Source organism: Polypterus senegalus, chromosome 18 (assembly GCF_016835505.1).
Source record: "Polypterus senegalus isolate Bchr_013 chromosome 18, ASM1683550v1, whole genome shotgun sequence".
NCBI classification, from domain to species: Eukaryota; Metazoa; Chordata; class Cladistia; order Polypteriformes; family Polypteridae; genus Polypterus; species Polypterus senegalus.
Window position 1 is genome coordinate 88,290,755 of NC_053171.1, and position 25,022 is coordinate 88,315,776.

General features: G+C 35.6%; 1 protein-coding gene across 2 annotated transcripts in view; it reads left to right on the forward strand.

The window, feature by feature from the left end:
- Nucleotides 1–25,022, forward strand: part of LOC120518755 (centrosomal protein of 128 kDa-like) — a 190,187-nt gene that overhangs the window by 60,352 nt on the left and 104,813 nt on the right. For both annotated transcript variants that reach the window (XM_039741707.1, XM_039741706.1), the window contains 3 exons: nucleotides 7,253–7,603; nucleotides 8,865–9,515; nucleotides 10,415–10,579. In XM_039741707.1, coding sequence (XP_039597641.1) covers nucleotides 7,253–7,603; nucleotides 8,865–9,515; nucleotides 10,415–10,579 — 1,167 coding nt within the window. The remainder of the gene's footprint in view (nucleotides 1–7,252; nucleotides 7,604–8,864; nucleotides 9,516–10,414; nucleotides 10,580–25,022) is intronic.

Below are 25,022 nucleotides of genomic sequence, written 5' to 3' on the forward strand. Positions count from 1 at the left end.
GCCTGACTAATGCTCAGGTCAGTATTCTGCTGCCATCTCTAGATAAAATAACATTAGGCTGTAAAAATATCATGAATATTTCTGTGCATTTTGCCCCTGCATGGTTACTTACCAACATACATGCAGGATGAGGTCTTCAACCAAAATACAAAATGGCATGCAAATGAGGAGCTGTAAAGCCAGTTTTAGAACCATTTTAAGCCAAATCATTAGCTAAATTAAAAAATGATGAAGACAGTAAGAACTGGTCATCAAACATTGACACAGATAGTGAAACTACAGGATATGGTACTATATAACCGAACCACTGATATGCTTGGTGACATCGGTCATATGAAGAAAATGGTTGAGATCAAGTGGAGGGACAAGAAAGACATTAGCCTTCTAAGTACTGTTCACAATGCAGCACCTGTCATTGTTCTTGTCAGAAGAAAATGTGGAAGTTGCTAGGCTTTGTGCAGTGGTAGCCTACAGTAACCCAATGAGCAGCTCTGATTGTGCGTATCAGGCACTGACATTCTACCCTCTCTTGCACATGCAACAGTTATAGATACAATGCAGGCTGTGGGGAATGGAGGAAGAGCTTAAACACTTAACAAACACTTCCATTTTTTTAAGCCAAGACAGTTGTTGAGTATTGATCTATGTCTCTTATGATTACACACACATTGTAAAATAGTTCATACATGTCATTTTTGAATAAAAACACCAACACATTAGAGTTTCACCATCCTTTTAGTTGGCACAAACATGCTTCAAAAACATGGAAGGCGTGGGTCATAGCTGTCTTGACTTGAAAAATGGACGTATTTGATAGGTTTTTGAACTTTTCTTGTGTGCCCCATACCTTCCATTGTGATGCACCAGAGAGGGCAAGGTATTTTTTCAAATTTATAGAGATCACACTTTCACATGGAGAATGCATATCTACCATGTTTGTGAAGAAATAACTTCAACTTTCAAAATACCAAACTTGTACTTTAAGCTACTTTATTTTTGACAATTTGTGTAAAACCAAGAACTGTGCTATTTAAACCAATTATTATCATAAAGGCTGTGTGTTTTAAACCCCTGCTATCTTTATTATTCTATGTACACACACACGCCTGCATTTGCTTGGGGAGTGGGGATGAGTCACAGTCTTTATTTATCAGCTCAAATCTAAATTGCTTGGGTAAAGGCTGAAAGCAGCAGTTCCACCTTAAAATGCTGTCAGTATTTATATGAAAATAGAATAAACTACCTTCAAACATGGCTTCTGGTTCTTTTCTAAGCTTCCCTGAGGAAGGTACAAGAGTAAACATGTAAACATTAAAGTGTTACAGTACTTTGCATGTGATTAAAATAGGGAAGAGAATACTTTCTTTATAAAGAAAAAAGTAGACCTAGCGTCCAACTCAAGGTAATATCCTTTTTTTCTACTTCAGTCCCTGCACCCGATTTATTAGTGACATATGTGATGTTCATAATGTGTGAGTATATGTGGGTGTCACATGGGGTGTCTTTGGTGGTGGTGTTGAGGTGAGGTGATATGACAAGCATCAGTTTCCGATGATCTAAGGCTAGAATAAAATTATCATCCCATTTGTATGTCATTAAAGGATGCTGAAAGATGTTGTTGTGATTGTGTGCATTTAATTTAAACGTTTCTACTCCAGGATCCCCTTTGATCAGAGGTGCAAACATGGACAGGGCTCAGCCTATAGTACCTCACTTTATAACAGTTGTAAATCTGTGGCTGATTAGTGGCAAGGGAGACGGAGCAGAAACGTTAAGTAAGAGTTATGAAGGAGAGAGAGTAGAAGGATTTAGACTTGGGATATTGAGAGTATAATAGGAAAATCAGTTGGTGGAAGTGTTAAACAGACAAGTGAATGTGTATTGCGTGAGATGGAAAGGTAAAGGTTACCAGAATGCTTTGAAGTAGTGGAAAAAAATGTTTTTCTGACTGTTAATATCAATGCTAATGTTAGCGTGTTTGTGTCAGAAACCAGACAGGCAATGAGAGGAGGGTGAGTGAGTGAGGGAGCATTTTGTAGTGTCTGTGGTGATTGTTGGTAAACTGTTGATTATTATATTCTTGGCATATGCTGCACGTTATCAGAAATAAAGATGAGTAGATTGAGTTGTGGCAAAGACTGATGAGGATGACATTTTTGGAGCCGGAAGAACATTTGACTGTACTAGGTGGTGAACTGACTTGGCATGTTACAGCCATTGCTGATATTTATAAAATAGTTCATTAAGCATTTAATTTTTGTAAGAGGAATGTCACACTTGAGGGGATTCTTTACTTTGGTGAGGGGTGATTTTGGTGGTTCGGGTCGCTCCATGCTCCCTTTTCTGTCCAGGAGCCTCTTTGACCCAAAACCATCTACAGTCATAAACCGAGATGTGCCGGGCAAATGAAGACCCACTCCATGTTTCTGGAGTTTGGTGATGGGTATGTGCAACAAGTGTAAGTGCTTTCCAAAGTCCAAACGGGGGTGTTCAATAGTGCAGTGCAGTCTTCTTAATAAATAACTAATCCATAAATCCAGTGCCCATATGGAGGCTAAACTAATCCATAATAAATTTCCTTTAAAATCAAGGTTAAAATCAGAAGGCACAAAATGTTTCTAAAAGCTCAATCCCTGGTGCATCCTTTCTAAAACTGATGTCTCCTCAGCTTACCCATCATGGGATCCTGCAGCCAGAGGAGGTGTCCATCTGGCAGGCACAGCCAACCTTCTATCATAGGCTTGGGTCACTGCTATCACCCCGGGCTCTTAGCAGTGTGACACGCCTCTCCTCTCCTCGCTCGTTCAGCTTCCACTACCATCTCTCAGCCTTATGTAGGAGCGAGCATTGGGTCACTCTATACTCGCCAAGAAAAACTCCGCTGAAGGGACCCTGTTCATCTCCCTTGAGCATTGCTGGCCCTGCTCTCTTCCTAGGGCTGTTCTTCCAGCTGCCTGCCTCCTTTCTTCTGCAATCCGGTGTTTCCCAGTCCTGCCGTCACCATAATCTTTCTTTTTTACCTCTAACTATATTCTTTTTCTTCTCTCTATTTTCCTTTCTGCTTCTCCCCATCTGCTGTAGTGGCTTCTCTTATATTCGCTTTATCGGGTGTAGATGTGACCCTATGCCTTCTGTGGCACCTGACTGATCTGGTCGTTTTTGCACGTGAGTGTGTGATCAGTCAAGCATTGCAATCAGTCCTAGAGCAGCATCGTCATGTGCACATCTGTAACTATTCTGAGCCTACATTTGATGGGACATGATTATTTATTTAAAACTTGCACAGTGCCACACACTGCTTATTACAGTAATACAATGAAAATGATAATGCAAAAGCATTTATAAGAAGAAGGAAAAGAAGATTCTGAAATTTGAAAGTTGTAGGAAATGTATGGTGTAAGAAGAATAATTCATTGGTAGGTGTTAATTACTTCATTCATTATCAGTACTGCATTTGGCAATGCCTGTAATTAGGTTTAAAAAAATTAGTAAAACGCCTAGCCAGGGATGCCAAATTAATGTAGCATTTGTGTGAGGATTTTAACTTCTGCCCAACCAAGGATCTTTGTTTCTCTTCCTATCTGGGACACCAGAAATATGAAGAAATCTATACAGTTTATGAACAAGGTTCACAGATCAGCAAAAATCTACATTAAATACTTCCTCTTTCACTGTTGTAGTTTGGACGATGATGACAGAATATATTTCAGCAAGTAACCTAAACATGCTTGATGCAATAAACCAAGTAACAAATGTAGTCATAACATAAGGATAAACGAAAATGGATATACAGTAATCCCTTGCTATATCGCGCTTTGACTTTCGCGGTTTCGCTCTATCGTGGATTTTATATGAAATAATTAAACATATAACGCGGATTTTTCGCTGCTTCGCGGGTTCTGTGGACAATGTGTCTTTTTACTTTCTGTACATGCTTCCTCAGTTGGTTTGCCCAGTTGATTTCATACAAGGGACGCTATTGGCGGATGACTGAGAAGCTAACCAATCAGAGCACGCAGTTAAGTTCCTGCCTGCTGAATGCACTGTTAACCAAGAAGTCTCGTCTCGCTCATTCAGCATCAATGTGTTTCGCTGTGTAAAGAGTTGTGCTCTTTTGTGTTTATCTTTGTGCATAGTAAAGCCCTTCATTATGGCTCCAAAACGATCTGCTACTGCTTCAGGGGCCGTGCCCAAGCGCAAACGGAAGATGTTAATGATTGCCGAAAAGGTAAACGTTTTGGATTTGTTGAAGGCTACGATTCTTTTTATTTAAAAGTAGGAAAGGAATATAAGATCTACGGCCGCAGTGTCCTTTTAACCAGGGTGTAAAACGAGTTGTAAGTGGATGTAATAAGGCAGTAGTCTGGATGGAATCTGCTTTAGGGATTTGCATTGAAGACTGCCAGAAGAAGAACAACGGCGGTGCTACACAATCGCCTGAAGTGGCTCCTTTAAGGGCTGTAACGCTCTCCTTTGTTGTGCAGTAAAATTAAACTCATTGTTATCGGACAAGTCATCGTGTCATTGTTGGTGAGTAACTATAATTAATTTTCTACTTACAGTACTAAGTACATGTACATACGTTTAGTGTCGCTGTACACATTTACTGTATACTATTTTTCTTGTATTATACGTATTTATTGCTGCTGGCCTGTCTATCGTAATGGCTGTAACATATGTGCTATCGGAGACACTCAATATCTTTAAAATAATATTTAGGTTTTACTGTATATAAACAGTGTGTTTATATACATAATTTCAATGAATCTTACCTAATATCTAAGAGAATACAAAGGGATTATGCTGTATAACTCATGGGAATATTTATAAACAGTGTGGGAGAGTTTATAAGGGCTTAAAATATATAAAAATAACCATAGAAACATATGGTTTCTACTTCGCTGATTTTCACCTATCGCGGGGGGGTCTGGAACGCAACCCCCGCGATCGAGGAGGGATTACTGTATGCAACTATATGTGTGTGTGTGTGTGTGTGTGTGTGTGTGTGTCATATATATATATATATATATAGATATATAGAGATATATAGATATATAGATATATAGATATATATATATATATATATAGATATAGATTTTCACGCACAACCATTTCTAGGGTTTACAAAGAATGGTGTGAAAAGGGAAAAACATCCAGTATGCGGCAGTCCTGTGGGCGAAAATGCCTTGTTGATGCTAGAGGTCAGAGGAGAATGGGCCGACTGATTCAAGCTGATAGAAGAGCAACTTTGACTGAAATAACCACTTGTTACAACCGCGGTATGCAGCAAAGCATCTGTGAAGCCACAACACGCACAACCTTGAGGCGGATGGGCTACAACAGCAGAAGACCCCACCGGGTACCACTCATCTCCACTACAAATAGGAAAAAGAGGCTACAATTTGCACAAGCTCACCAAAATTGGACAGTTGAAGACTGGAAAAATGTCGCCTGGTCTGATGAGTCTCGATTTCTGTTGAGACATTCAAATGGTAGAGTCAGAATTTGGCGTAAACAGAATGAGAACATGGATCCATCATGTCTTGTTACCACTGTGCAGGCTGGTGGTGGTGGTGTAATGGTGTGGGGGATGTTTTCTTGGCACACTTTAGACCCCTTATTGCCAATTGGGCATCGTTTAAATGCCACGGGCTACCTGAGCATTGTTTCTGACCATGTCCATCCCTTCATGACCACCATGTACCCATCCTCTGATGGCTACATCCAGCAGGATAATGCACCATGTCACAAAGCTCGAATCATTTAAAATTGGTTTCTTGAACATGACAATGAGTTCACTGTACTAAAATGGCCCCCACAGTCACCAGATTTCAACCCAATAGAGCATCTTTGGGATGTGGTGGAACAGGAGCTTCGTGCCCTGGATGTGCATCCCACAAATCTCCATCAACTGCAAGATGCTATCCTATCAATATGGGCCAACATTTCTAAAGAATGCTTTCAGCACCTTGTTGAATCAATGCCACGTAGAATTCAGGCAGTTCTGAAGGCGAAAGGGGGTCAAACACCGTGTTAGTGTGGTGTTCCTAATAATCCTTTAGGTGAGTGTAGATATACAGTAGACATATAGACAAAGGGCAATAACAAATAACACAAAACATAAAATTGCAACAGCTTAGTTGAACCTTTTCTCTTTTGTAGAAAAAGGCATGTAGTTTATTAATTCTGATCTTTCATGTGGTCAAGAATGAATTCTTTAGTTAGTTATAAAGCTTCTTGTGCCCGCCCATGGTGCTCATTTTCTCACAACTAGTCTATGCTGGGTTATCCTCCCAGACACAGTTTTTTGTGTATGTGTGCATGCGAGATGCTGCTCTGAGCTTTCCTACTGGATTTAGGAAGAAACTTAAAACAGCTAAAGGCTTATCCTTCACAAGGGTTATTACTTTTCAGTTAAAAAGATACTAATACATTAGCTGGCTTTATCCAAATCATTTAAGTTACAGTTAGTAGTACTCAGAATCAAAATAGGTGTACTTATGGTTTGGTGTAGCCAATGCTTGTAATGTTCGTTTTTGTGAAGGAAGGACGTTTTAGCGTGCGTTTCTTTATTTGTTCAGGTGCTCTTATCCTTCTTCTCCTTCATCGCATTTCCTGGTTGTGGGCGGTATTGCAGTTTTCTCTTCAAGGGTTTTAAATACAATATCCTCTTTTCGTTAGCATAAAGTTTACATTTGCTGGGCAGCTGATCAGTCAGTCTCCCAGCTTTATCAAGATCAACGCTTTGTTTTTGTTTTGCCGATGTGCTGTCCTTCCTTGTGTATTTGGCGGCTTAGCAAGTTTGTTTCCTCAGAGGTGGAGCCCTTTCCTGATTCCACCTCACACTTCTGGGCCGGACAGGCACACACACACTTCTACGCTTAATATATAAGAAATGTAAAACTTTAATTTAATACCATACCCCTTCATAAAGTGGTCAGTAGAATAAATATTTTGTTAAGATGTATTTAGTGTGCAGCATAGTGAAGTTTTTCAGATTATCAATTAAATTGGTTCATTGTCTTTCCACATATTAAAAGATGTGTTAGGTTTGCCTAGTGTGGTTGTATGCATAAATATACCTTGAGGCGGACTGGCACACAATGCAGAGGAGATGGATCCTGTCTTTCTTCCATAATGGCCGGAATAGTCTCTGGCCTTCTGTAACAATGTGTATTTTGATTAAGCAATTTTGAAATGGGTTAGATAGAAATAAAATGTATTTTATAGTTTTTGACTTTTTGTTTGACAGATTCTTTCATCAGATCTTGAAAAGAGAGAGAAGCAGCAGTTAAGAATGCTAGATCAGCTGAAGGAAATCCAGAACCTCTATGAAAACTGTGAAGTAGATCGCAAAAGATTGGAACACCAGGTGGACGAGCTGTTCAGCCAGTTGAAGGATGCAGGCAAGGAATCAGAAAAACATTTAAAGCTATTGAAAGAAACTGAGCTTCAGAAGGAAGAGAGTGAGAAAAAGAAAGAAGAGCTAAAAGTTAAGGCTCAGGAGTCTATAAATCAATGGAAATTAAAATGTAAGAAAGCTGAACGAGAACTTCAGAAACAAAAGGAGGCAGCTGAACAAATGATGGACAGTAACAGTCGGGTAAGACAACATATAGTTTCCACTGAAATAACACATAGGACATCGTTGTCATCTATAAACTGTTGATTATGGTTTTAGATTTCTATTTTAATTTCAGAATATTGCTTTAAATACAAAAAAGAAAATACATAAATTATGAATAAGTTTTTGTTTGACAATAAAATTAGCATACCTGTTGGACATCATAATTTTTTGTGACATGAGAAAATTCTATTCAACTGTATTTACAGTATGGTTAGGGAAAATAAACTTACAGTAACTGTGCTCAAATTGATTGATTGAAATTAAGTCAAGAAAAAATGTGTTTTGCACATTATTACTGTTATTTTACTGGTCTTAAATAATCCAAATTAAACTCCAAAATTGCCTGTCTGCTCAAGTAACACATTCAGTTTAGAGCAGCAACTCCTTATTAATAATTAGGAAAATGACTAGAATGAGATCCAGGTGCTGCTTGTGCTCACAAGGGCAAGGGTTAAATTACTGGCTTACAGTAACTTTCACAGAGCAACATAGACATACAGTGTTTACATTTAATTACAACTAGTAAATTGTCATAATAATTGGAAGAAATACATATTCCTTGCTGCATAATGACAAGATAGTAGATAGAACTTTACAGCTCCTTAGACTGATGTTCAGTTCGGTTTACTCTCTTTGTTTAATTTGCACAGTCTACCAATGTGTGTGTTGGTTTTATCTGGGTACTGTAGTTTACTTTACCAAATCCTACAGATGTGCAAGTTAGGATAATTCTCAATTTTGATTTGGCTAAATTGGTGTGAGTGAGTGTGGGGTTGTATAGGTGAGAGTTCCATGTAAAGAACTACTGTTGGCGGGGCAGACACAGGGTCCTTGTATCTTTCTAAATGAAAAGCAGTATTGAAACATAAATTGGTCTTTAAAAGACAAATCTATATGATATTTCAGTTTTATGATTATTTCTCATGATCTCCCAGTGTTTGCGTGGGTTTCCTCCCACAGTCCGAAGACATTCAGGTTAAGTGCATTGGCGATACTAAATTGTCCCTAGTGTGTGGTGTGTGTGTGTGTGTGTGTGTGCGCCCTGCGGTGGGCTGGCGCCCTGCCCGGGGTTTGTTTCCTGCCTTGTGCCCTGTGTTGGCTAGGATTGGCTCCAGCAGACCCCCGTGACCCTGTAGTTAGTATATAGCGGGTTGGATAATGGATGGATGATTATTTCTCATATTGTTACATGGTAATAATTAAAAAACGATAATAATCATCAATTAACATCTTTTAGGCAGCTAAAGACAAAGAAGCCCTACAAGTTCAAATCCAGTCAGTGATGACACAGGCAGATAACCTTCGAAAGGAACTAGGTGAAGTCATCTCAAAACTAGCACAGAAAGAGGAAGAAATTCATCGTAAGGATGTAGTACTCAATGAAACAAAATCTCAGCAAATGGACCTGGAATGTGAAATTCGTAATATTCGTGAGGTGTCCAGTAAATTGGAGAATGAAGTGGAAAAGCAAAGCTTGCTGCACATGCAATTAAAGGAGGAGAACAATAACTTAGAGAGTGAAATCATTGTTTTACGCCAGGAAAGAGAAAAAGATCAAGCCTCATTAATTCAGATGCAAGGTATGATCAAAGATCTCAGCGCCATTCGGGCTGAGTTAACTTTAAGATTGGCAACAGAGGAGAGGAGCTACAAGGACCTAAAGAAAAGCCTAGCTGACCTTGAGGCACAGGAAGAATCATCCCAAAATGAATTGATCTCTATGACTCATCAGGTCCAACTTGAAAGGGAGTTGCACCAAAGAGAGTTATCAAACCTACAGTCTGAAATAAAAAACCTGAAAACAAAACATGAAAAAAGCCTCCAGGAAACTGTTCAGCTTTTCAGACAAGAAAGGGATGAATTAGAAACATGCTTAAAAAAGCATAAGGTGAGATCTTTAAATAACTATTTTCTTTAATATCCAGTATTTTTACTTAACAATTTTTTGATTAATGTCTAATCAAAGAACAAGCAAATATATTAAACATTTTATTGTTCTGCAGATATGCAGAACATTTTATTCCCTTGTGCTTAACGTGTGTATTATGTTAGAATATCCATTCAGTTGATGTGCAGTGCTAAAATTTTAGAACAAAATAGTTAGTTAAAGCCTTTTTAAAGTTTAAAAATATAAAGATATAAGAGCACAATGGATCAAATTGGAAAGATTTTTTAAACACCCTTTAGGCTGAACCTAACTCCAGACAAGAAACATATTGTTTTCAGAAAATGAGTATGACTTGGAGCGTAGTCTGTGGTGTTTATATCTCGTACTGTTCCTTGTCATTTTTTTTATTGCTTACTGCAGGTGCCACCTTGTGGTATCTGAGAGTTTTTTAGCTACATTTATAACCAGTAATTGTTACAGTTATCATTCCAGACATCTTGTTTACAGTTTTACATTAAATATTTATATAAGTTAATATTAATATATCTTAGATTTTCCAGGATATGTTTTTGCCTAAAAAATTCAATTACTATACAATATATCATATTGGTAGCTTGAACTATATTTAAATTTAAAGCAGCATGAGATGTTGGCACTGCCCATTTTAAGTGACAGGTTAGGCAGAAATAACTTACTTTTAACCCACTGTGGTTTTTTTGCACAATTAATTTGCATATATTTTGTTTTACCCAGGCATTCTTGACTTGCACTTTAGGCTAGGAGTGATAATAAAAATTGTATATTTAAAACTCTATACCTAGAAAACTAAAAAATAGAAAGCATATACAGTATAGGCTACAATAAGGTAAATGCTGACATGTCTGTTTTTGCCTCTCTAGGCAGAAACAACAGAGGACAAAAATTTGATTAAAGCCCACCGTCGACAGCTAGAAAAGATAAAGATTGAGTGTGACAAATTGACTGAGGAACTAACCCGCAGTGAGGAGGGCAACAGTAAACTTAGGAGGAAGTACCAGTTGCTGAAACAGGAACTCCAAGAAAAAGTGAGTGCGTCAAAGTCTTTGTTGTAATCAATATGTTTTACTCTATACTTTATTTTAGAATTTTTTCGTGTGTAAGGTTAGTTGGTTGTTGTGGGTGTGGTACGAGTAATTTTAGCCAACATTTCTTTAAGGGAGAGCGCAGTATATTCATGAGCATTTTTATGGAGTAGAGACTGTCCTGTATTTTCATACATCTGAAGGGTGTGTCTCCTAAGTTTTTTTCCTAATTGAATGAATACGTCATATAAATTAATTTGTGTACTACCTGACCACTGTCTGAAAATTCAAAATGAAAACATGCTCAAAAATACCATCAGCATTGTTTGTACATTTGGCTGGCATTAAACAGTTTCACAAAGGCTAGAAACCTCTGACAGCTATCCTCCTTTTACACTTCTGCTTAGTAAACTAATGTGCACTGTACAATACAAAATTTTGGTTTGGCAGCAGAAAGGCACAAAATGAAGACATTTCATCTGGTTCCTTCTTCTGCAAAATACATGTATAGTGGAACCTCGGGTCATGACCGTAATTAGTTCCAAAACTCTGGTTGTAACCCGATTTGGTCATGACCCAAACTAATTTCCCCCATAGGATTGTATGTAAATACAATTATTCCGTTCCAGACCGTACAAACTGTATGTAAATACATTTTTTTTTAAAGATTTTTACTCACAAAAATAGTTAATTATACCACAGAATGTACAGTGTAATAGCAAACTAAATGTAAAAACATTAAATAACACTGAGAAAACCTTGAACAGAGAAAACTAACATTGCAAGAGTTCACGCTACAGCCTTATGAACCGCTCGCTGTAAACACTTTTTTTCATGAGTTTTAAGCACAGGGAAAAAAAGGAAAATGGGAAAAATCCTTAATTTATACAAAAACTAACCATAAACAACCAAGAAAACTAACCTTGCATACACACACGTCTGACCGAGAACAATGTAAAATGAGAGACTGAACATGTTTGGAAATCATTGTCGTGTACAAACCGGAAGGGAAACTGGTTTGTTCATCACCCGAGTGTGTGGAACAGATGCAAAATTTTGGTGAACTTTTTGGTCGTAACCCGATTTGTACGTGTTCCGAGACGTTCGTGACCCGAGGTTCCACTGTATTAATGTTCTAGTACAAGTTGTGGTTTCTAATTGTTTTGCTTTCAAGTTAAAGAAAATTGAAATATACTTCCTGGACAAGCTGAAAAGTATGTTATCTTAAGCTTAGTTGAGAAAAGTGAAATTCTCTTGGATTGATCTGACATTTTCAACAAGGTGTCAGCATACTATAAACACACAAACATTAATACAGTAGTATTAATAATCATAGTTTAATCTAAATTTACTTTAGAACTAACATAATGAATTGCTAATGTTAGTAGGGCTGAATCAGTTTCTAAAAAATATTGCTGTTGTATCTACAATATGCCTATTTGATTGAATTGCAGGCTGTTGCTTACTGTTAACTACTGTATACAGCTGCTAGAAAGCAAGTTGCTGACTTTTCTCACTAAAAAATGGTTTCTTCAGCTTAGTATGTCAGGGTGCTTAATTTACTAATTTACTCAGCTAAATGAAATTTTGTAATATATTAAAAATGTGTATATGGAAGACGTAAACAGAAGTTATTAGATAATCAGATTTTTTGTATTAGAGCAAAAGGTTAAGTCGTTAGCACAAATACAGTAATGTCTGCTAATGTTAAAATACAGTAATGGATAGTACCCAATCAACTTTAAGGCTAACTATTAAATAATGGCAAACTTGAATGCTAAACTTGGTCACAGTTTTAGTGAGTTAACTGGTCACCAGTTTTGTAGCAGTATTGTCAATGTAATTACTTTTATTTACATATTTGGGATAGTAAATGTTTTGTCGTGAAGTTGGGTGCTTATCAGAAATCTTTTTACTTAGGTATATTTTCAGCTTCCATTTTGAATATTACCCTTGCCAGCGTCACTGTGTATATTAGTCAATTAGGCATTTATCCCTATCTGCTTTGAGTTCATTCTCTCTCTTAGAACTGTATCAGTGTCTTCCCTTTATTTACAAATAATGTGGTATATAGTTTTCTTTTTGCCTTTGCCTGACACTGTTCCTGTGTTTGCTTCCGAACAGCTTGCATCCATTGTTTTTTTCTTGCTATAAAACTGAATTATATTTCATTGTGTATCACTTGCGTTCAGACTAATTTCTCCAGCATTTTATACTAGACATGGGCCCTCGTGGCAGTACTCCGAGCTTAGAATACCACATAGATATCAGAAGATACATAAATGATGGCATTTTCAGCAAAAAGATTAACAGGTAGCGATGCACAAATGGAGAAACTCTTAAGTACAAATGAATAACTGAAAGAAAACCCTGCTGCCTTTCGGAGCTTGCCAAAGTAGATTATAAACCACACTCTGTCTGGTGTGGTGGCTTATCTGCTTACCTAACATGGTACCATACCAAATACTGTACTTCCATTTTCACCTCATGTCTCTCTCTTTCCCTTGGATTAATTTCCTCTCCTCAGGTATTAGAAGTGTTTTTTGGCTTCCCTTCTTACTCTGCAGTCAATTATCTTATGCTTGTGTGGCTTTTTTACACCCCATCCAGGTTACTTTTTATGGTTGGCCTTTCATTTGGTCCAAGAATACCAGGTCAGATCTCTTTCTGTTGTGGTTCTGGTATCCTTGTACCCCCTGAGCCTTACGTTTCCTTTAAAAGGCCAAATCTCCAAGGCAGAATCCCATGGCATTTTCCTTCTGGGACCATGTGGCCTTTATTTGTGATCAGACACATGCTAAAATTACCGTGTAGTTTTATATATTGGAATAAGAACAAATAGTCAGAACACTCCATTTTCTGTTAGTAACTTTGCACTGTGGCATGTAGTTTAAACATGTAATCTAATTGTCAAATCAAATTTCAGATAGAGATATGGTATCTGTAATTATATTTTAAATACTCAAAATTTTATATAGAGAGATCTGTTATTACATTCTAAATATTTAACATTGCATTTTAGATATATTTAACTCAATCAAACAAAAGATATCCATAATTCTTTTTTTTTTTCCTAGTAAAAATATAATTAGAGAGATCTGTAATTGAAAACACCATAGATGTCGATGATAAACATTCTTCATTTTCCACTAATTAAATGGAGTTACAAATATTTAGATTTTGAACTTTGGGTAAAAATTGACTAGGGAAAATGTAATTGTAGAGCTCTAAAACTGAAACCATTAGACATTAAGTGTTCAAATGTCTTTCACAGGTTTTTTACCTTTTAACCACCAAGATTCCATCTGTACTTCTTATGGAGCTTGTCTGGTTTTGAAAGGAGAAACAATCAAGTAAGGAATTAAGAGAAAGGAAAGGTGTGATGCTGATAAAAAATGCAGTGAAGAGAAATTGGCAACAGAGGTTTAATTATATGAACGAAATACAGAGAGAGAATGAGTGGACATGTGCATAGTGATGGAGATGCAAGGTATTAGGTTAAATGGGAAGCCTAAAAAAAAAAAGAGGATGGCAAAGTTATGGTAGCTAACATAAGAAAAATAGCACTGGTCGCTAAAGATGCCTGAGAAAGTTAGACAATAAATTAAAGCTATTTCAGAGGCAATTGGCCAACCTGTGTAAAACAGTTATTGTTTTCTTTAACGTAATAGCATAGAGTGATTAAAATATGCACTGCCATTTTTGAGATTCTAGAAATTGCTTGATGGATTTAGTCTGGAAAGAAATAATTCCAGACTACTTAAAAGGTACAATTTTATAGGTATGTATGACTAGTGAATTTATAGGCAAAATCAAAAAAAAAAAATGAATCGGTGTATTTGATACTGAGCATTAACACATCTTTTTAGAAGAATAGGTTAGAGAAAAGCCAAACAAATTGACACCTTTTATTGGCTAAATAAAAAGATTACAATATGCAACTCGGGCCCCTTCTTCAGGCAAGATGTAATACAGAAACTGGAGTTCCTTGTGTTTATATACACACACTAGGACAAGAAACAACATTAGTAAATCTTTAAATGAAAAATCTTAAATGTAAAAAATTAATAGATTCCTTCAGGCTAAGGTTAATTTAACAAGAGAGAGAAGAACAATGTATGGTCAAGATCTTTGGATAAGATAACTGTTGTGGCATATGGCCGGCCGTTCATCCTGGCCAATACCCCCACGCCGCCAGATGGAGCCCTCCCGGTAACATGGAGATGCCCCGAATTCCAGCAGGGCATCATGGGCATTGGAGTTTTCCTTCACAGCCCTGCTGGATACCATGGGGGCCGTCAGGGGACACTGCAGGGAGGCTCAGAGACTTTTTGCAATATAACCCGGAAGTGCGTCCTGGTCACAGGAATAAGGGAAGTGACATACTGAAGTGTTATAAAGTCATATGGACAGAAACACTTCTGGGTCAAGAAGTATAAAAGGACAATGGGAAACCCCAGCAGATTGAGCCGAGTTGGGAAGAAGGGTAACTGAGCTGCTGGGAGGTGTGGATGATTATTGTTATTGTATTGATTAGTATTGGAGTATTGTGGAGTGGAGGTGCTTTGTGCACTTTATTATTATAATAAATTCATTCTTGGACTTTTATCTGATGTCTGACGCATTGTCTGAGGGTTCAAGGGGACGGCAGCACCCCCTATCTGTCACACTGTCCAACAAAGTCTTTTGAAGTTTGTGATGAGTTTTTCCATACAATGTGGTGTAGTCAAGTTGTCTGAGAGATGCAAGCAATCCTAATATTTGGCCATAAAATTCTTGTTTTTATTCAAGACATGTTGTAATATATTATATTTTAACCTGAGTTTGACTTCCCATTCTTTTCTCTCTTGCTGTGTTCTGAAGTTGCCCATAAGCACTGTGATTTTAAAGTCCCTCTCACAGTGTCCATGGCTGTTGAAGTGGGCCACTACAGGAACATTTGTGTTGCCATGTTTAATGTGGAACCAACCTATGTAAATTCATTCTCTGGCGGAGTGTTTGTCCAGTTTCTTCCACATAGAGTGCAGTGTCTATAAATTATATTTTTCATTAGCAGAGGTAGTGCATGCCTTAAATTAAATGTCTGATCTTTAGTAACACATAACCTTTGAATTTTTATATGATGACCTGGCTAATAGAAGAGTCAAAAATCATAAGCAATGTCCACTGTGTGTGTTTTAATAGGGATAGCCACTGAGGCACACTTCAACATCTTGTTTTATCTCAGTCAAGATAAGGTTTGTTCTTAGTATCTTAACTTTGTAGAAAAGTGTTATGAGGAATCTCGCCAAATGTATTTAGGGTCCTTGAATAAGCTTTATGCTTTCCGAATAATACTAGTCCCCCTACTAAAGAAGTAGGAAACCTATTTGAATTGTCTGAGTATAGAGAATTGTAATATCTTTCCAGTAGTAGGAGACAGTGGCATCAGGTCAGTGGTAACTGAAGAGGTGTCTTGGGGTTGGAAGAAATATATCTACTTAGTTGTTAGGTTCAGTTTCCAAATAGCTGAACTACTCCAGCAAGAAAGCTGTTACACTTGTTCAGTCAAGCCTTAATTCATATTACTGATTACTGATTATAAAACAAATTCTTCATAAGTCAATGGATTTTTTATCCATCTCTTATCAGCAGCAGGTGGCCTCTGACAAACTAAATTATTACAAATAATTTTACATATTTTCATAACCATTGTGAGACTGCTGTAAAATTCAATAAAACATACCCAAGAGGGTGGCAATTTTGTCAGAATTTAAAAGAGAAATTAAAACAATTAGGAACCAGAAATAGACTAAAGTCCACACTCCATATATGTTTTTCCATTAACAAGAAAAAACTGTAAAAAGGCACAAAGACATTACATTAATGATAAACAAAGATTGTGTTACTAGTTTTTTAGGATGTGTGTTGGCAATTGTTGTTATTGCTGTTTTTTAAGCTCTTGTTTGAGTTTGGGGTCCCCCAGTAGTTGTATGCCAGAACATTCATATTCAAAACTGTTTTATTACTCTGAATTTTTCAAGTCCTGTCAGTTAGTATTTGCACTTAACAACTTTTGTTGGACTACATATCATAAGCATAACCAAATGAACAACTGCTAACAAACATTGTAACATACAAAACACCATGAGTGTGTATATACACTGGTATTACACAAGTGCTTGCATTCAAAAGTTTGAAATCACTCAAATTTTTGTCTTTAATAAAAATTGTTACCTTATTATTATCAAGGTGCCATTTAAGTAATTTTTAAAATATAGCCAAGGCATTACTAATGTTGCAAATGTCTGTTACTACTTCAAGTGAATGACCTATAATTTATCACTCTAATATGACTGCAAAGCTTCATTTTCTGCAGCCATTACTCCAATGTCTTAATATTCATTCTTTTTATTTTTTTCCATGGATGGCAAAGTACTGATAGTCCCAAAGTTCAATTTTAGGTTCAAAAATGGGCAAAAGTAAACAGCTTTTTCAAGAAACATGTTAGCCTGTTGTTGTTTTGTGAAATGAAAGTTATTCCCTGCAACACATTGCTATAAAACTAAATATTTCACATAAAGGTGTCTACTTCTGTCTCGAGAGAAGAGGGCAAACTGGATTTAACTAGGACAGAAAAATACACAGAATGCCCAGTTGCATAACTGCACAAGATGATACATTTATAAGTCTGTAGTTAGAGAAATAGACACCTTACAGGTCTTCAGTTAGCTGTTTCTTTACCCAATACATGCCAAATTCCAGTATCATCTGCAACAATGAAAAGACTACTCTGAGTTGCTGTCCAAAGAGGCAGAGTTTTAAAGAAAAGGCTGAAACTGGCAAATAAAAATAAAAGGGTTACAATGGGAATAAGTTAGGACTCATCCAGAAATCAACAGTCCAAAGTCTGTTCTATTTCTCATTTTAATCATTTCTTTTCATTAATGCTGAAATGAGTGAGATGAAAGGAGTTCTGTACACGTCACTCTGCATAGAGTGAATAAATACACAGTCAGTATTTACGTTACACCAAAAATGAACTCACAGCAATATTATCTGTACATAATAAAGATTCAATATTTTTATATCATTTATCAACCAAATTTCAAACCTGCTTTCTAGCATGGTCTGAGGCAGACAAAAATTGTGAAACTTGAACAGAGATTTTAGCCCTTTATCAGTTACTTTTTTCAAAAATGTTTTGTTAAAGGTGTTTGAACTATGAACTATGTGCATTTCCTTCCTATTATGAGACCACCCTTGGTAAGTAACAGTAGTAACAATAACAGACTCTAATGCAACATAATCTTAAATAAAGTAAAAAGTAAGATAATTGGTGATAATAGAGGTATAACTTTTTATCATATTTTTGTACATTTTAATACGTTTAAAGTATAATATGTTCAAAATGTTTTAGTCATTTTGTTACTTTCTCGTATACGAAGTATAGGGAAAGTATTGTAATCGTCCAAAAATTTGATGATTTTGAGAAATCTCAATGTTTTAGGCCTCCCTGACTTTCTTGTATACGAAGTACAGTATAGGGAAAGTATTGGAACACTCCAAAAATTCTGTTTTGAAATTTTGATGAATCTCGACGTTTTAAGACCTCCCTGAATACTATTTTTGGAATTATGTCTTTGTGTCTGTCTTTGTGTGTGTATGCAAACACGATAACTTGAGTACACTTTCACTTTGGTCAACCAAATTTTGCATACAAGTATTAGGTACAAAATCTAGATTTCTACCAACTTTTGGGCTATTTCTGCTAACCAGAAGTGGTATATTACCTTTTATTCATGCAGCGGCAGAGTTAGACTTATTCAACTTTACTTTTATAATAATTGTTCAGTATGCAAGGGATGGTCAAAAAGTTTCCGCACTTTTTTTTAACTCTACTTATTAAGAATTTCAAAAACAAATTACATCACTTTTCAACATAGTCACCTTAATTTGCGATACAATTTTCCCAGAGTTGTACCAGCTTCTTAATGCCTAATTACTACTCCTCCCACCTTAATCGTTTCCAACGAAAATTTAAAAGTGAGGAAACATTTTGAACGTCCCTCGTATTATTAATTTGATTTAATTTGTTGTTAATGGTAGTGTAAATACATAATATAAAAATATAATTATTGACTTGCAGTTTACTTCTCTAATATCCATCCCCATATCTGAGTATATGAGAGAGTCTAGGGGAGACCGCTCCCAATTTTTTTGTTTTTATTTTCGCTCATCTAATTATTGGTCCATCTACATTTTACTGCTATTGCTGTTTACATTGAGTCATCGCAGTGTTTGCTTTTTTTCAGCATTTTTCAAGAGTGGTAAGTAATTACAATACCAATGATTAAGTTATACAAGTACTATATATAATGCATGTGAAGCAGTAATCCGTGTGAACAGATAAGCCACCTATTGGTTTGTTGTATATTATTGAAAACTACAATTTAAAGTGCACATCTGAATCACCTTTTAGTGTGGTTTGTAACTTCTTATGTTCAATTAAAAAAAAAAAAAAACACAGGTTGAGAGGACTTATTATTATCTACCTTTATCTTGTATACCTGCTTCTTTTCCAGATATGCTTTCACATTAACCTGTCAGACTTAACAAAAGAAATAATCTTTTCTTTATGTTATTAAATTAATGATGTGAATAACTGTGTTTGAAAATATATGGATGTTTGTAGATTTTTCTTTTGCTTCAGCACATACAATTGCTTCAATATTTAGTTTTCTCCACTAGGTTACACTGTTGTCTTTTTATTTTCTGAATAAAGGGAACATTTTGACAAATTTCAAAATAATCTAAGATGAATGGGAGAATATTAGCTTCATTAATAAATATGAGTAATATATATTGAGTGATCATAATATTTTACGCCCATTTAAACATATTTTCTTGAATGTGCAGAATAATACTTTAGAAAAATGTTAACAACAGTATTTCAAAAATTAAATCAAAAACTAGACAGTTAATTTTTGAGAGAAGCTTGCTTATTGCTTTGAGTTACAATAATCAAATGTGCACTTTATTGATTTTATGCTAACAAAGCTACTGTATAAGCATTAATGCTGGCTAAGGGCCTGTTCTGTGACTGTTTATGCTTAGTAAGCTGACTGATTACCAAAGAACTTTTAAAAATATCTTTTTCTGATCTGCTTTAAACTTTCATAGGACATTGGCAGGGCACACTACTCGTGCATGGACCCACCCTCACCCATTGCCATTTTAGAGTTACCAGGTAGCATAGTACACATCTTTGTAAAGTGAGAAAAAACGTGGTGTACCAAAAAATTGATATAGAATGGTCAATATTGTATATCCATATAAATTTTGCTTTAGTGATGCCACAGGAAATCATTCAACAGAAGATTTTACAATATAATACAATTCATTGACAATCAAACTGTCATTTAGAGACTTAAAAAAAAAACAATTCTATAATTAACTACCATATTTCTCTTAATTACACATCTATCTTATGTGTCTATTTATTTTTTGTATACTATTTTTGCATTATTATTATTATCTAATTTTAATTTGCTTTTCTTTGCATTTAACTATTTCTTTTATATCTTGTACAGCATTTTGAACTACATTGTTTGTATCAAAATGTACTACAGGAATAAATGTTTTTGTTGCTGTACAATAATGCAATCAAGAACGTTAACATATTTATTATGTGCATAAATAAATGTAGAGTAAAATGAACAAGAAGTTGAATGAAGTAAACAATTAAAATAAATTTTAATATGACACATTGAGTCAAATAAACTAAACAAGCTGCACAGGTAGACAGATTAATAAAGGGTTGGCTTAATGCCTCTGTGCTCATCAGCCTTTACAGATCTGTGGTGTTTCTTTGTGTGTGTTTTTGTGAGGTAGTTTTTTTGTCTTCATCATCCTGCATGAGTTCTCCTAGGACAAACAAGTTGTGAAGCTATCTTAATTTATAAATTTTACTGAGTGTGTGTGTACATGCTTGTGGGTACCTACATGTGTGTGTACATGTATTTTTAAATAAATTATGTATCTCAAAAACTACTTGTTCAAAAATTTTGCATATCAATAAGCCTTGTTCTATGACTAACTGGAGCACACTGCCAAATTCCTAAATAAATTAAACATTTTCTATGGTAGTTTTCATTGGACATAGGTCAAACTGCATTTGAAGGATATGGTGATAAGTACTGGACCAAAAACAATGGGTCTGGAGACTGTAACAAGACAAACACATGCAACTTGTTTGACAAAGAGATGTCAATTTATTTTTCAGGCTATTGTTATGCATAGGCTTCCATAGGCTTTTAACGTTGTACACAAACATACAGACATCATGTTAAAATAAACTTTTCTCGATGTTCTCGATCATAGAATCAGAATTTGATCAGTTTTCTGTAAAATATTGGTATTATAAAAACAATATTTGAAAATAAAAATTGGATCCTTAGTATCTTGTCTATATAATAAAATGCAAATCTGTGTATTAGCCCTCCATTTTACTTCACTTTTTTTCTGTACATTGCAAACTATTTCTCAGTAGCCACTAGAAAAAAAAAATCCAGGGAATACCAATGTCGGGGAGTTCAACAATGAAATTACTGGTGTCAGTCCTGACATGCATGCTGTTCTGCTTTATTTATTTATTTTTTTTATCACAAACTATCACCCACAAAAACATTTTCATAAATTCTAGAGAGGGTTTTAGACAGTGTAACAATTATCATTCTGTTTTAAGCCTACCATTTCATGCAGAGCACCTAAACTATGTGGTTGTTGTCTGATTTCTCCATCTCTTGGCTTGTTAAGATTTTCTAAAAACAGTTGAGGTTAGTGTTGGGAAACCTTGCAAAATGGAAGCAGCCCTGATTAAACTACTAAAAGTTTCTCAGTTATTGCTGGTATTTTTTCATTTCTTGTTTTATTGCACAATATGTTTTAATATTGGAAATAAATTTTGAATTTCTAATATTTGGTTTTTTTTTTTTTTAAATTGTACTAACCTATGATTTTGAAATTGTTATTTTGCATTGTCTCAAAATGTCTACTTTTTTTTTCTTTGACTGTTAACAAACTACATGCTGTCAATCATTCAGATTATCAATAGTTTTGGAATAAATACACAGTCGGTATTTATGTTACGCCAAAAATGAACTCACAGCTATATTATCTGTACATTATAAAGATTCAATATTTTTCTGACACTGTCATTTATCAACCAAATTTCAAACCTGCTTTCTAGCATGGTCTGAGGCAGACAAAAATTGTGAAACTTGAACAGAGATTTTAGCCCTTTATCAGTTACTTTTTTCAAAAATGTTTTGTTAAAGGTGTTTGAACTATGAACTATGTGCATTTCCTTCCTATTATGAGACCACCCTTGGTAAGTAACAGCAGTAACAATAACAGACTCTAATGCAACATAATCTTAAATAAAGTAAAAAGTAAGATAATTAGCGATAATAGAGGTATAACTTTTTATCATATTTTTGTACATTTTAATACGTTTAAAGTATAATATGTTCAAAATGTTGTTTTAGTCATTTTGTTACTTTCTCGTATACGAAGTATAGGGAAAGTATTGTAATCGTCCAAAAATGTGATGATTTTGAGAAATCTCAATGTTTTAGGCCTCCCTGACTTTCTTGTATACGAAGTACAGTATAGGGAAAGTATTGGAACACTCCAAAAATTCTGTTTTGAGATTTTGATGAATCTCGACGTTTTAAGACCTCCCTGAATCCGAAAATACTATTTTTGGAATTATTTCTTTGTGTCTGCTTTTGTGTGTGTATGCAAACACGATAACTTGAGTACACTTTCACTTTGGTCAACCAAATTTTGCATACAAGTATTAGGTACAAAATCTAGATTTCTACCAACTTTTGGGCTATTTCTGCTAACCAGAAGTGGTATATTACCTTTTATTCATGCAGCGGCAGAGTCAGAATTATTCAACTTTACTTTTATAATAATTGTTCAATATGCAAGGGTCAATCATTCAGATTGTCAATAGTTTTGGTCTAAGCTTCATTTACATTTTCTTGTTCTTCATACCAGACTTAAAAATATATTAATAATCAATAATGTACACGGGTGCACCACTTAACCATTTAACTCTTAACCCCTCACTGCTCTTCCTGTTTGCATCAATTGACCAATAAGGCTGAACCACACCTTACCCTGAATAATATTGCGACAGGGTAAGCTAACAATATTCACACATGGGACATACCCAAAAGTTTTACCTTAGAGACACAAACTCACTTACATTGAATCACATTTCCCATATCCTTGTGGATGAAAAGATTTGCACATTTTGTGTTTTTTTTTTTGGTTTTTTTTGTTTGTTTTGCAATTCTTTGCCTCTCTCTTTACAATTTACCACCCAACTTTAAGCTCAAAGGGCTTAGGGTTTGAAGTGGCCTTAAACTTGCTTTTGGGCTCACTTCCATCTAAGCCTGGAATCGCTTCTGGAGTCACGGGTGAGTCTATAAACTCTCTTGCAGATTACTGCATTCTTGGGCCTTCCATAGACATTGAAAGGCCAGCTCTCAGGCTGGTTCCTTATTGTCTCACTTTATTGATTTACTTATTTTTTATTTGTAAACAAACTTTACAACAGAACACAACTCAATTAAACAAAGATGAATGACATAGTAAATACAATGGTAGGCTTTCAAAATAATCAGAAAAAAATAACTGTATTCACAACCCACCCTCCCATTTGAATAGTTTAAAATTAGTTCTTCATTTAAGAGAATTTATTTATAACAAAACATAAGGATAAATTTCATAGATATGAACAATCAGGCATGAGCTGAGAATTTGGAAGGGACAGGTACAGTATTCAACTGAGAATTCATAATGAAATTAAATAGTTCTGCGGTGGGCTGGCGCCCTGCCTGGGGTTTGCTTCCTGCCTTGTGCCCTGTGTTGACTGGGATTGGCTCCAGCAGACCCCCGTGACCCTGTAATTAGCATGTAGCGGGTTGGAAAATGGATGGATGGAATTAAATAGTTCATTCTAGGTTGTTTTTTTTTTTTTGATTATATGGACTTCACACCTATTATTTAAAAGTCTTGCAGCAGTGAAATGGCTAATAACCACTAAGTTCCAATTGTTTTAACTTGCCATCATGTATTTGAATGAGTGAATTACAAATGATAGCAGAACTAATTGCCTTCTAAAAAGCACCACACATAGCCCTGGTAAAGGATTAGAAACTTTGCATTGATCCTCTGAATATTATGAACATGACTATACTTGTCTATTTGTCCATGCATCCATTTTCTAACAGGCTTATCTGTATCTATGTTAGTCAAGAAAAATGGTGAAATGAGCTGCTTTATATGTTCATTCCAAAATAAAATGTATTATTTAGTATTTCAAAACGTCCACATTGGGTAGATTTTCACGTGGCTCAGATCATAAATGTGTTGATATACGAGGCAGAGTACTCTGATAATACAATCTCAAATGCTTTAGCAAAAGCACATAATCACTGAGACATGTGGTTGGTATAGCAGTTAAAACCGTATCCTTTAAACTACAAACATTTGTGTTGTTTGTTAGGATTTCGAAACCACAGTAATTAGTATAGCAGGTAAGAATTGACAAACAAATTGCAAGTACATGTGACATGTGTTTGAGTTACATGGGAGTGAATGGGATGTCCTCTCCAGTTATGAGTAATTGCTGCAGGTATGAACAGCCCAGTTCAATAGCTAATTTTTGGTTTAGTACACAGGCTGAAAAAATAGTTAAGTGAATCACTTTGAAAACAAGAGAACAAAGGCAGTTTCACAGGAATTCTGGAATAATTTGTGTTCGGTTAATTTATTCAGTATTTTTCAAGTTGAATCTGTTTTCTCACAACATGAAGATGCCTTATAAATTGAAGATTATTTTAAGAATTAAAAAAAATAACCCAGTCTCCTCTTGTGCATTATGATGGAGGTAAACGTCACCAGGGACCGACATGAAAACAAAAACTTTTAAACTTACAAAATACACCCATTTTATAGCAGCAAAGGTTTTGATCTAAGACAACATGCTTTTCTCCTTTCCGAGGCAGACAACAGAAGTAAACTGGGAAAAATACATTGTAGCATAGATTCTTGGTGCTGTTTTCTTGAGATCAGGACACTGTTGTGCATGCTTGTCTGCTTGCAGTGGGTATTGAGGGTGGAGTTTAGACCACCCTCAACCCCATCCCACCCCAATTCGAAGAATTTCAGATGCTTTTGGCAACATGTTAAGTGGTTGCATCTCTGCAATTCTGTTTATTTAATGGTTCTGCCAATAACTGAGATAGATGCACATTCAAATCATAAGATTTTTTCCTAAATGGTGGCTACTTCTCGCCTACTACTTTGTTCTGTTATTTTGCATGACCAGTGGAGTGAGAGTCATGCCAAATGGCAACACTGTGTGAAGAGTTTCATTGTACACAAC